Source organism: Homalodisca vitripennis, chromosome 2 (genome assembly GCF_021130785.1).
Source record: "Homalodisca vitripennis isolate AUS2020 chromosome 2, UT_GWSS_2.1, whole genome shotgun sequence".
Taxonomy (NCBI): domain Eukaryota; kingdom Metazoa; phylum Arthropoda; class Insecta; order Hemiptera; family Cicadellidae; genus Homalodisca; species Homalodisca vitripennis.
In genome coordinates this window covers 210,032,864-210,047,122 of record NC_060208.1, presented here as the reverse complement: position 1 = coordinate 210,047,122, position 14,259 = coordinate 210,032,864, and the positions used below count along the sequence as shown (strand labels likewise).

Sequence of the window (14,259 nt, the reverse complement as noted above, 5' to 3'; positions counted from 1 at the left end):
AAGAGGGCTTTCTGTGCCTTTTTCCTGAACGTTCCACTAATTTGAATAATATTTACCTTTTGTTTATAAATTCCAAAATGTTTCAAAAACACAGTCCCACATTACTGTATATCTTATATATATAAAAATCTTGAGTCACGATGTATGTTGCCAATAAACTCCAAAACGACTGAACCAATTTCAATTAAATTTCACATGTATCCGTAATTTAGTCTAACTTAGAAGATAGGATAGTTATTATCTGAATTATTCGCTTATGTCGTGAATATAAACGAATAAAATGAAGAAAAGTTTTCAAAGTGCCTGCACATTATAACCTGCAATAACGAGATAGATACGTATATTAAACAGTGAAACACTATTTGAAGGCGCTAAGTTATGATGTATAATTGTCTAAACTAAATTTTTGGTTGAACTTAAAGGTTGAGTGGTAGACCACTTTGTAATAAAATACATTATGCATGTACAATACATTTTTGACATATTTTCTTGATCGTGACATCAAGGTAAAATCTACATCGGGGTTGGAAATATAATTTACTTCAACCAGAAATGCTCATACGCGGGCAAAACTTACGAAAAGCGTGCGAAGCCGCGGGAAACAGCTAGTATATATATATATATATATATTAACACATTATTTCATAAAAACTATACCTTATGTAAATGAAGAAAATGGCTGGCAGTAACATAACTCCGAATGCAAAGGTTCCAGCCTAAACAAGATATAGCCTACTTGGTTCAGGAGTCACGTAAATCCATAATTCAACTCGCTTTTACATTATTAGTACGTGAAAATGCGATATATGTGTGGCATTCTAGAATAAACACGCTAATGTATTTTGTGACAAGCAAACACCTGCCTTCCATGTTGACAACTGACGTGTTGATAAACATGTAAAGTACATTAGTGAAATAAACGGTTCTGATAACAGTTACTCCAATACTAGTAAAATTTCGTTTGAACTGTGCCGATTTGAAGGATAGTCCGGAAGAGTAAAGTTTTCACACGAGCGAACAATCTACATTGTTGAGCCGTCACCCGCCTAATCGGCTTCCGGCCACAAGTTTAGTCAAAGAAATCAAATCATTTTTCTGAGGAAAATTTTTAAATTTCAACTTTGAATAAAACACAATGTACCCATACAAGCCTAAATTTACCAAATGCCTTCCAACCTCTAAAGATCGACTTGAATAAATGAATACATTCTTATTCTTTCAATATTTATAGGTATATTAAAGTCAGCTGACACTGAGTAAGCAATGAGGGTCCTATCAAAAGTAGCGTAGGGGTAAGGCTACGGCTCCCTAACCAAGAGGTCGCGAGTTCGATTCATGGGAAGGAAAATAAATATTACTAAATTAGAATGGACCGTTTTCACGTAAAACGTTTCGTATACTCAATTCAAATGCCATTGGCGCACAAAAACACGCTTAAAATAAAATAAAAAGTTACTGAATATCATACACTATTGTATGTTGTTTCATTATTTCATCATTTCATATTTATTAGGTGTTCAGGTGCACACTCTAAAAGCGTTGCAAGTATTGTTTCACTAATATGTTCCGTTTTAAAAGAACTTGCATTTCGATTCATTAGTTATTGCAGCAATATATTTAAACCAAGTAAAGTACAGAATCGAATAAAAAAATAGAAGACGAAAAGAGAGATATTTGCTCCGCCACTGATGAATGCATATGTAAAACGGGAATAAATTTTATATAAATATCTGAATAATTTTATTAAACGTTAATAATATTTGTATTAAACACAAAAAGTCAAAAACTCTTCACAATGTAAACACGAAATATAAAATTTAATTTTTGTATTATCAGAAAATACAATTATTCCCACTACTTAATTAATTAAGTAGATTAACATAATCACTGACCTGGGGTAGGTTGAGGGCCGATGTGGCGATGTCTGGGCGACTGTGTCAGGGGGGTGACAGAGCTGCTGTGTTCGCTAGAGTTGTCGGCAGCATAGTCGGTACTGTGACTCTCCTCCACCACCCGCGGGCCACCCGGCACCCCCTCCCGGCGTCGTGAACGTCTCTCCCTGCTGCGTCCGCGCGACCACCGTTCCTGTACAGTGTCAAGGTCAGTATCAGCTCTCACATGTTATTACTATTTACTGTAACTCCTCCACCACCCGGCACCCCCTCCCGGCGTCGTGAGCGTCTCTCCCTGCTGCGTCCGCGCGACCACCGTTCCTGTACAGTGTCAAGGTCAGTATCAGCTCTCACATGTTATTACTATTTACTGTGACTCCTCCACCCCCCGGCACCCCCTCCCGGCGTCGTGAGCGTCTCTCCCTGCTGCGTCCGCGCGACCACCGTTCCTGTACAGTGTCAAGGTCAGTATCAGCTCTCACATGTTATTACTATTTACTGTGACTCCTCCACCCCCCGGCACTCCCTCCCCGGCCTCGTGAGCGTCTCTCTCCCTGCTGTGTCCGCGCAACCACCGTTCCTGCGTGTCAGGTCCACCAGTACAGTGTCAAGGTCAGTAACAGCTCTCACATGTTATTACTATTTACTGTGACTCCTCCCCCCCCCGGCACCCCCTCCCGGCGTCGTGAGCTTCTCACCCTGCTGCGTCCGCGCGACCACCGTTCCTGTACAGTGTCAAGGTCAGTAACAGGTCTCACATGTTATTACTATTTACTGTAACTCCTCCACCACCCGGCACCCCCTACCGGCGTCGTGAGCTTCTCTCCCTGCTGCGTCCGCGCGACCACCGTTCCTGTACAGTGTCAAGGTCAGTAACAGGTCTCACATGTTATCATAATTTACTGTAACTCTAAAATGAATCATAATGTTTATAAATTATGAAAAATAAATAAACTTATTTGCAGTTACTTGCGACTTACACGTGATTTCCTGTTAAATCACAGTAATGAAATGATTGATTGCGACTGGAAGATATTGTGATCTCCTGATAAATTTCAAAAGAATTAACTTGCAAGTTCAAACAGTAATGTTTTGAGTCCCTGAAATCAGCGTGAACAGTTTTTATTAGTGATGATGAACGAATAGTTGCAATAATTTCAGTAACACTTGAACTATTTTAGGCTAGAACAGGGGAACTTTAAGTGCGTAGTAATCTTAGTGGAAATATATATGATAGCGGTCTATAATAATATTGAATTGGAAGTATACACGGTTTGTGATTCGTTTTATTTTAGTGTTCACCGCTAAGAGGTTGGAAAACACGAAACAAAAGGCAAATGATTCAATAATTGTATAAATAAAAAATGACTACAATTTAAAATTTCTCGTATATCATGCTAAATGGAATCTTGATGTTTCTTTTATAAGATTTATAAATCTAGTTATGACGACTTCAGTCCCATATAACCAGAGATAGCTCGTTGAAACTATCTGGTTCTGTCGCGACAATGCGACCATTGCAACGAGTCCGATTTTATTAATGTATAAAGTTTATGAAATGGGAGTGCTCTTTAAGTTTTGATCCTCTATTTGAAAGGTGCATCTAACTTACCTCGGAAATATTAAAAATAACCGTACAGTAACACATATTAATGTATTTATGGTCAATACATCACTTGTGGTAACGTAGCTACGGTAGGAAGGGTTGATTGAATTGAATTTTGAGTTTATTACCTCGGAAATATTAAAAATAACTGTACAGTAACACATATTAATGTATTTATGGTCAATACATCACTTGTGGTAACGTAGCTACGGTAGGAAGGGTTGATTGAATTGAATTTTGAGTTTATTACCTCGGAAATATTAAAAATAACTGTACAGTAACACATATTAATGTATTTATGGTCAATACATCACTTGTGGTAACGTAGCTACGGTAGGAAGGGTTGATTGAATTGAATTTTGAGTTTATTACCTCGGAAATATTAAAAATAACTGTACAGTAACACATATTAATGTATTTATGGTCAATACATCACTTGTGGTAACGTAGCTACGGTAGGAAGGGTTGATTGAATTGAATTTTGAGTTTATTACCTCGGAAATATTAAAAATAACTGTACAGTAACACATATTAATGTATTTATGGTCAATACATCACTTGTGGTAACGTAGCTACGGTAGGAAGGGTTGATTGAATTGAATTTTGAGTTTATTACCTCGGAAATATTAAAAATAACTGTACAGTAACACATATTAATGTATTTATGGTCAATACATCACTTGTGGTAACGTAGCTACGGTAGGAAGGGTTGATTGAATTGAATTTTGAGTTTATTACCTCGGAAATATTAAAAATAACTGTACAGTAACACATATTAATGTATTTATGGTCAATACATCACTTGTGGTAACGTAGCTACGGTAGGAAGGGTTGATTGAATTGAATTTTGAGTTTATTACCTCGGAAATATTAAAAATAACTGTACAGTAACACATATTAATGTATTTATGGTCAATACATCACTTGTGGTAACGTAGCTACGGTAGGAAGGGTTGATTGAATTGAATTTTGAGTTTATTACCTCGGAAATATTAAAAATAACTGTACAGTAACACATATTAATGTATTTATGGTCAATACATCACTTGTGGTAACGTAGCTACGGTAGGAAGGGTTGATTGAATTGAATTTTGAGTTTATTACCTCGGAAATATTAAAAATAACTGTACAGTAACACATATTAATGTATTTATGGTCAATACATCACTTGTGGTAACGTAGCTACGGTAGGAAGGGTTGATTGAATTGAATTTTGAGTTTATTACCTCGGAAATATTAAAAATAACTGTACAGTAACACATATTAATGTATTTATGGTCAATACATCACTTGTGGTAACGTAGCTACGGTAGGAAGGGTTGATTGAATTGAATTTTTGAGTTTATTACCTCGGAAATATTAAAAATAACTGTACAGTAACACATATTAATGTATTTATGGTCAATACATCACTTGTGTGGTAACGTAGCTACGGTAGGAAGGGTTGATTGATTGATTGAATTTTGAGTTTATTACCTCGGAAATATTAAAAATAACTGTACAGTAACACATATTAATGTATTTATGGTCAATACATCACTTGTGGTAACGTAGCTACGGTAGGAAGGGTTGATTGAATTGAATTTTGAGTTTATTACCTCGGAAATATTAAAAATAACTGTACAGTAACACATATTAATGTATTTATGGTCAATACATCACTTGTGGTAACGTAGCTACGGTAGGAAGGGTTGATTGAATTGAATTTTGAGTTTATTACCTCGGAAATATTAAAAATAACTGTACAGTAACACATATTAATGTATTTATGGTCAATACATCACTTGTGGTAACGTAGCTACGGTAGGAACGGTTGATTGAATTGAATTTTGAGTTTAGGTCCAGTTTACCTTCCTTTTATTGCAGCGTCTGGTATCTGGCTGTCTCAGACTCCACTCCGTTCGTCTTAAGAGATCGTGAATTAGAGTGTAAAAATTACCCACAATGTTGTGTGATAATAATAATAATCTCTTTATTGCGTGTTTGACAATATGTAACATTGTATTGCAATAGTCAAATGCATCATAAAATATATCCTAACTACACATTCACTCACAGTCATACTTACATCTCAGCATTCTCACGACACAATCACACAGACTTCGGATCCATGATTTTTTCAATCATCCCAACGGCTCGTCATGAATTCATCAATCGAGTAAAACTCTTAAGACACTAACAGGCGTCTGAGACGAGTTTTGAATAAATTGATTGAGGTTGTTGGAGTTTTTGATATCCTCAGGGAGCTTGTTGATTATTCTGACACCCACCTGCTGAGGGAGGTGTTGCGATAATGTCAGTCTGCGTTGATGAGTTCGCAAGTTGTCCCTGCCTCTAGTTTCATATTGGTGAACGTCCCTGCCACTTATCAAGGCACATCTCGATCTGCAGTACACGATCACCTCAAAAACGTAAAGGCAGGGCAATGTCATCAATCCCAGCTCCCCGAAAGATGCCCTGCACGACTCTCTATAATTCAGTTTTAAAATTATCCTGACTGCTTTTTTTTTTGAGCCTGAAAACCCGCTCCATTTTGTTTTTGGCACATCCACATTTTTAACATAAATAATGTAGTAGAGTTATTGTTATCGTATTAAAAATAAACAAGTGCTTCCGCGATTATGTGTGTAAAGCATTAAAATACATGAAATACACAATAAATGAAGAGCGCATTATTGTGGCGGCACAGGCATCGACAAGTCTGACGGTGTGCGCGTACAGGCGAGCGCGCGCCGGCTGCGGTAAATACATAAAACCTACTTATTTAAATCAGTGTTAAACATTTGAAGTTTACATTTTGCCTATAAATATTACACGCCCAATACAGGGTGTAGCAAAAATGTTGGACTGGCTATGCATTTTCAGATTCTATGTGTGATTATAAGCTAACAGTAAAGAATAAGTTTTTTTCCAATTTCCATTCCGTTTAGTGGCCATTTTGTTTTTTTTTTTTGTTTTTTTAAATTAAAACAATTTATTTTTGTCTTTTCAATTGTTATAAAACTTGGTAACTGGTCCATATCAGAAGGTACTATTGTCATAACAAAATATTTTAAAATAAGTTATCATATTTTCAAAATGGCGGCCATTTAATTTGTGTTTTATGAAATATCTAATAAACCACGGTTTTCATCAAAATCGTATGCGACACAAAAAAGGTGCTAAATAATGTTTTGTTTCCAAAGACACCTAATTTATGAAAATCGGTTAAGAAATAACCATTTTAAGGAAGGATACGTATTACACATGCAAACCAAATAATCCTTAATCTTACAGTATTTGAACAGCTGTTATTTAAATAAGCTGTTACTGTAATTAAAATGCAACAAACTATCTTGTGTAAAAGCGTCAATAAAGTTTCCGATTATGAATGCTACCTCGATTAAAACCAGCTAAAGAATCCAAAGAAGATATTGCTTGTCTCTGAGGCCAATAATTACGAAACTCCAGTGAGTGCCTATGTTCTTGCAGTCTGGGAGTGCCGATGGCCGAGCGGTCCAAGTCGTTGGACTTTGGGTCTGAGTTAAAGACAGCGCTGGTTCAAATCCTGTCTGTCGCCGTATCAGTACCATCGACCTTGTACTGTATCGACTCTCCCCCTTATTCTGTTTGATATGATCCTAGCACAGGCCAGTGGCCCATGAGGGTGGACAGAATAAGGCTTAAAAGGGGATCGGTCTCTCCTTAAAATAATTATACCTAAGCGTTCCTCATGATTCAATTCGTTGATTCCTGCCCAGACCTCTTCTACAGTGAGTTGTCTATCCCACCGACAGTTTGCTAGTCCGGAGGAGATACCTGTAAAACTGCTGGCATAGCTGATCGTGACAGTAGAGAAAGTAAAGTAAAGATGTCTAATTTTATCAGGTGAAGTTAGGGCTAACAAGCCCTCTCTGACACTTAACCTGGTGACTTCCGAACCACCACCAACGGCCGGGCAGGCGGACCGCTTGCAAGGACAGGATCGCTCAGCGGTCGCCCATCCAAGCAGCAGTCACACTTGACGTTGCTTAATCTGGTTATCGTGCGATAACCGTTGTACCCCGTACACTGCGCCATTGGCAGAGAAGTCGAGGAGGAGAGATTGCCAGCGGGACAGAGGTCTGAACTGGGAGACTTCTGGAATTAATGGGGAAGGATAGTTGTGCCCGACAGTTCACATACTTTGGTTTATTTTGGGAAGAGTACTCGTATTCGTTCAGCATTGGTGGCGTCAGTCAACGGTTACATTTTTTGACACTAATCCACATTTTAGTTTATTGTGCACTTGGATCCTAGCCACCAGCACATCCTTGCTCTTGAAAAACAGGTCATCTGTGCGTTTCTCGTGTATTTTTTACCGATAAATTGTGACACCTAGAGGGTGAGCGGCAAGTCCTGACAGGGGGAAGCGATTGCTGTGAGTGGTGGATTGTTATCGTGATTGTAACACTGTGATTGTTATCGTGATTCGCCACGTCAGTCAGAGCGGCACTTGTTCTAAATCTCTGGGAATATAGAGTTTAGTTTTTATTAAGAGCATGTTTTACAGTTATTGTTCATGGAATAGTATAACATGGCTATTGTGGTTCATGTCGTATGCGTGTCACAACGCTCTAGCATGTTTTGTTTACCTAAACCCAGATTGTAATAATGCAGACTCTAGTCATTTACCTGAAGAAGAGATCAGATTTCAGTTCTTGAAACGTAGTGTTACTTGTATCACTGAACGGTGGAAAATTTCCAGAAAAATAGTGTTTCCAACAAAATCCTCCTATCTTCAAAGTACTGATAATCGTCGGTTGTTGTTGTAATTTTCTTTTTTCAAAATTTGTACTCTACTAAATTATTTTCGAATATTGCTGAATTATTTTGAATCACTTGTATTTATATATTGGGAAATTCTTTAAGATTTGTACAAACATTAAATAAGTCTAAGTTTTTGAAACGCTCGTTGAGTTAAATTCTTTGATCAGTGAATACCAATTGCACTTTATACTGCTTCTTTACCAGTATAATTAAACTTTATGTTGACGATTTTTTAAACAGGACAGAGGTAGTCAAAGATGTCTAAACGTTGGATTACGTAAATTCATGGAACAATAAAACCACCTGCGTTCAGGTTTACAGTCCAAGCCACAGTACTAGCTTGGGTGAATGAATTCTATAATGGAATAGATATATTGGTGACAAGTGGGTGAGTATAAAGGCCAAGCAGAAAGCAGTGTAAACAGTAGTAATGAGATTAGGGCTTCATTAACGCGCACCTACCGATAATTGGATCACCCTAACACGTTTGTCGGATCGTGTAGAGCTCAGTTTGCTGGAAACTTGGGTTCGCTTGTGCCGCGTTATCTCTTACAATATCTGGCATTGCACCAGAAGCAAGATAAGGTTTCTGAGAATGTAGTTTGTAACGTTATAGTTGAAAACATTCAACAACTAAGATTGAGTTTTGCTTTACACATACTTTGTTTTATAGACACCTGTTGCAGGTGTCCGATAATAATTAAGACAAATTTATACCTAACATGGTCACTATAGCCTAAAATCCCCCCTCGTTAAAATGGTATATTTGTCAACATAAAATAAATGTTTAATCTCCATAAATAAAGCTACAAAAAGAGGAAGCTACTAGTAAAACAATTTGACGTATTAAAACGTTTGTCTTTACAAGGTTTATACTTAAATTGTTCTTTTCTAAATATTGAATTTCAATAGGTGGAAATTTGGGCCGCACTAGAAGATTTTTCAGGTTAGTATCTCAACTAAACACTAGTCTGCGTGGTTTTGAACATACGTTTTTTTAATTGGTAAAGATTTAAAACTGTTGTGTGCATTGCTAGAATATTATTTGTTTTATATTAGCCCGGGAATTATTTCGTTATAAATTTTACATAATCATTTTTTAGGGTTTGTTAACATTAGAGTTTGCACGTTTATGAACTTTGAAGGATATTTTCTTTTGACAAAGGCATTTCCCAGTTGTTTCTAGAAGTTTTCACTACCAGTACATAATTTTTTGGTCCTAACTTATTATCCGTAGAATAACGACGAATAATGATTGATTTAACCTTTTCCATCAATATTCAAAAAGGCCAAAATGTCTGCAAATGTTATAGTACATCAAGGAAAAGTGTTTCAAAATTGTTTTAAATTGAAAGGAATTTATTTTAATCAACCTATTTCGGACCCAAACACAAATTTAGAATCGAGAATTATAAGAATAGCCCATCAGTTAGTTGCTCTTGAAATCAAAAGAGCGTGTTAACAAGCGGACTTTACGTAAGATATATTTAAAAATTATTCCACATTTTCAGCTGTTTCATATTTATATTTTTTAACGTGCTCTGTTTAGTAGCCTAATGATGTTTAAAATTTTTAACATTTTTGGAATATGATTAAGTTCTTTCCGGAAAGTGGAATAGTGGAACAGCCATGAGACATGATACAAGACTTAGTGCGATGTGTGGGATACGCGAGCTGACGAAACTGGAACAAGGAAGTACGACTTTGCGAGATGTGTTTAACCGTACCCACAGGAACTGTGTGTGATGTATGAGGGAATTGTGCTCCTACTGGCGGCAGACTTCCGTCTCAGACTGACCTTTCACCGTCCAGTATTATTGAGAATAAGTTTGGTTAAACCAGTATTTCCTACAAAATATATTTAGTTATTTAATATTACACGCTTATAACGTTTATTCTATCACTCTGATATTAGAAATTCTAAATAACATCAGTCAAAATTAACACCCCGAATAATGTGTAGATAAATTGGTTTGCGTACTTTACATGCAATAAGCTTTTCTTATATGATATTTATGTTAGACTTGTAAATGTTTGGTTTTATTATTTTTACAATATACAGGGTGTCCCGTAACTCTCTGGACAAAGGTACACCACGTTATTGCTCAGGTCCAGACAAATATATTTCACCATACGAACATGGGTCTCTGATGCTTAGTTTCCCATCTGTCTGTCTGTATGTGTTTTTTATAAAAAAATAACAACTTAAGAAACAACCTAATGTATAAAATTATACCATATATGACTCAAATGTTAATAACAACAAGGCTAGTTACTGAAAATAATATCATGAAATTATCTTTAATTTTTTCAAAAGGTGGCCATTAAAACTTTTAAACTTTGAACATCTGAACATCTTAAAAACCAGCAATGTTTCTCAAGAATTAAAAGAATATCAGTTTTTAGAGGATTTTATCACAAATTTAATGACACTAAAATTATTTTAAACCGAATAATAAATAACTGATTTATAGCAGATTTACTGTGACAAGACATGCCCACATTGATAGCTGCCGTTTATTCAGTTTTGTGTTGTTGGCTATTCGCTGAGAACCTCAAAAGATAATTTCATGATATTTTATACAGTAAATGGTCTTGCTCTCGTCAAAATTTTAGTTAAATTTTGGTACAATTTAATTTATTACTTTCTAAGTTATTAATTCTTTTATACAAAACACATACAGATAGACAGATGGAAAACTAAGCATTGGAGACCCAAGTTCATATGGTGAAATATGAATGTCTTGACCTGAGCAATAATGTGGTATACCTTTGTCCAGAGAGTTACGGGACACCCTGTATATGAAGCTTGATGCAAACCAAGTCTATATGTCAGTTCGCTTTCGAGATATCCTCCGGACAGACAGAGATATGGAATTTTTCAGTCCCACGAGTGATTGATACTTATTCAATATTTCATTTTTATTTAACAAAGAAATAATCCAGAAGAGAGAGCAAGCTGTACTACGGAGGCAGATTGAACTAGAATCCTCTGTCTCTGTCTCTGTATCTGATCAGATGTAACACACCGAACTAACTCCCACACAGTACTTTGTCTCGAGCTTCTGGTCGTAAGCTGTCGTAAGCAGTCTCGTTAACAAAGGGGTGAGGTTGGGCTTATTTATAGTGTACTACTGTCACACTGTTCAGCGCAAGGAGTGTTTATTTATTTTCAACGGTATCAGTCATTTGGTGCTTTGAATGCAAACATTACAAGAGAATTGTGTACGTACCAAGATGAATTCAATGATGAAAATGCACTTAAATATTACAATAAGTTGCTTGTAACTCAGTAATAGACTAATCGCAATAGAAAATTAAAGTTCATAATATAGGACTAAAAACAATCAAGAACTGGTAATTATGAAAAACTACTATATCCACTGTACAGGTAAAATGACAACTGAGTACGATGAAAATAATAATAAGGCAAAACTAAAAATTAAAATTTAAGCGACTGGACTACATATTACCAAAATGTTCGTAATAACCACAGATATTTTATTAATGAGAATGGTGTAGGCCTACTCATGTTAATAAAAGCACAAATTAAAATGTATTATTAAATAATTTTGAATAATTATCAAATTAAATAATTTGACATGCCACTTTTTAATGGAAGAATGAAAGGGAATAAATAATACTAACATAAATTTACTAGAGATATCATTCATGAATATTTTTCTACGCACTTCCATATTTATCCAACGAGTTCAGTTCAACAGAATGTACTTTGTTCATCCGTAATAGTGATCAGTATATTATACAGGGTGTTCACAAACTTGTAGTAGATTGTATTCATAATTTCAAGCAAAATATGTGCTATAAACATAGATTGATAAAAGTGTCGTTTAGCCGCTAACCGCCATTTTGTATTTTTTATAAAAAAATAATATCTTTGCACATGGGTAGCAATAAATAAGAGAAAGCGTTGAAAAATTTTTCATTGGTTTTAATATTATCAAAACGGTATTTTTTAAATTGTTTAACGTGTTCTGACATAACAGATACCAATTACTTTTAACTGTTTAGAACAATTCCAACGGTACTTTTTTCAACGAAACCATCAACGAATAAGCAAGACCACTTTAAAGGAACGCTTGCACAAGCCGGAATCAACAACATATGACGCCTCTCAACTGTGACTTGTTTCTTGTTTTTTTTTTTTTTTTTTTTTTTTTTTTTTATATATATATATAAAAGGTTTTCTTTTATTCCTTACTACCTGTGTGCAAGGTTTAATATCTTTAGCTTTACTATTTCTAGAGTTATCAATTTTATGAAGGAAACAGGATTTTTCCGGACATTTTCCATCGTTCAGTGAAACAAAAAATCAGTAACACTTACGTTTCGAGATCTGCAATCTGATCTCTTCTTCCCGTAAATGACTAACCTGACACATAATTACAAACTAGGTTAAAATAACCAAACCATACCAGAGCGTTGTGACACGTCTAAGTCAGGAATCACAACCACCATGTTGTGTTGTCAACTTCACTAATTCTAAAACATACACTTTAAAAAAACTAAACACAATAATAATCATTAAAACTGAACTACAGAATACAGGTCACAATAGGTCTGCATTCGCCGACCAACCACCTACAACTGACCAGAGGGCAAAAGCAAATGGCAATCGTCACGGCAGAAACAAGATGGCGGCAAAAAAGGAAGGAAACAGGAGTGGGCCTTTTTTAATTATTAATTTTAAAATTTGTAACGGCTAAACGACACATTTCTCGACCTATGTTTATAGGACTTTTTCAGCTTGAAATGATGAATTCTATCTGCCACAAAAGTTTGTGAACACCCTGTATATGATAACGATCCATGAACCTACAACACCGGCAGCAGCATGCAGCATGCGCTCGCGGTTAGGTGTCTGGATTCAGCGCCTCGCCTGTTCCTACACGCGATATTCCGTGAGCACCTTTTCATTTACAGCTCCGCTGAATTTACGGCAGGAAACAGGTTACTCTAATTTGTTGAATGGATAGTTAATTTACTAATCACTTAACTCTCATTGCGTATTAGAGATAGAGTCGTTCTCGGAGTAACACATTTGATTTGAATGGTTACGCTGGAGATAATCATTCATACGGACAAGGTGTGCTGAGTTGCGGAGGATTATTTCATTTAGTTCTGATGTCCGCCGCTAGGGTTGCGCCACGTGACTTTGATCGTTACCGTTCAAAATATTTGCTATCTGAGCTATCCGAGACTCTTACTTAGCGGCTTTGGATGAATTACGTTGTTAATTAGGCTAATGCAAGGTAGAAGTAGGCCACACCACGTGCCATTCTCGAAATGTTCAAAGTCTTTCAATCTTGCTTGGCATATCCTGGCATATACATTAAGGTTTTTATTAATTACATTTTGTTTCATATTAGTCCTCCAATAATAAAAAACTACACAAACAACTCACCCTAAAATTATATTGTATGTGTAGTGTGAGTTTGGTATATTGAGTTTGTTTACAAATTCATGTATTCTGCTATTTTTCGTTGCCATCATGGTTACGCATAAGAACAATAAACATTTTCGCTAACGCTCAGCCAAATTGCACAGAGTGACATGCATCATAATCAATCTTAGTGTTCCTTATATAGAAGTAAAGCTTCGAGCATATTTTGAGGTCAGTTCGATTTTGAGATATTGTGCGGACAGACAGACAGATAGACAAACAGAGAGACAAAAATTAAAGTCTTCCAACCCCTCGTGTGGGTAGGCTGAGCTGTCGATCAGATAATACAAATGCATATGGGCGTAATGCACGAAGCTTCCTTTCTATGAGGAACACAGAATTCGATGACGATGAATGTCACACTGAGATTTGGCTGAGCTAATATTTTTACATTAGTCTTATGGGTAACCGTGATGTCAACGATAAAATTGCTGAACAAAATAATGTATAAGCAAACTGAGTACAATCGTGTGAAATTTTAACATCTGATATGTTTATTCGTAGAGCAA

General features: G+C 36.0%; 1 protein-coding gene across 1 annotated transcript in view; it reads right to left on the bottom strand.

Moving 5' to 3' along the window:
• The window catches only part of LOC124355380 (multiple C2 and transmembrane domain-containing protein-like), a 590,080-nt gene that overhangs the window by 320,196 nt on the left and 255,625 nt on the right, over positions 1–14,259 (bottom strand). Inside the window, 1 exon segment of the mRNA XM_046806501.1 lies at positions 1,893–2,085. Within this exon segment, the coding sequence (XP_046662457.1) occupies positions 1,893–2,085 (193 nt within the window).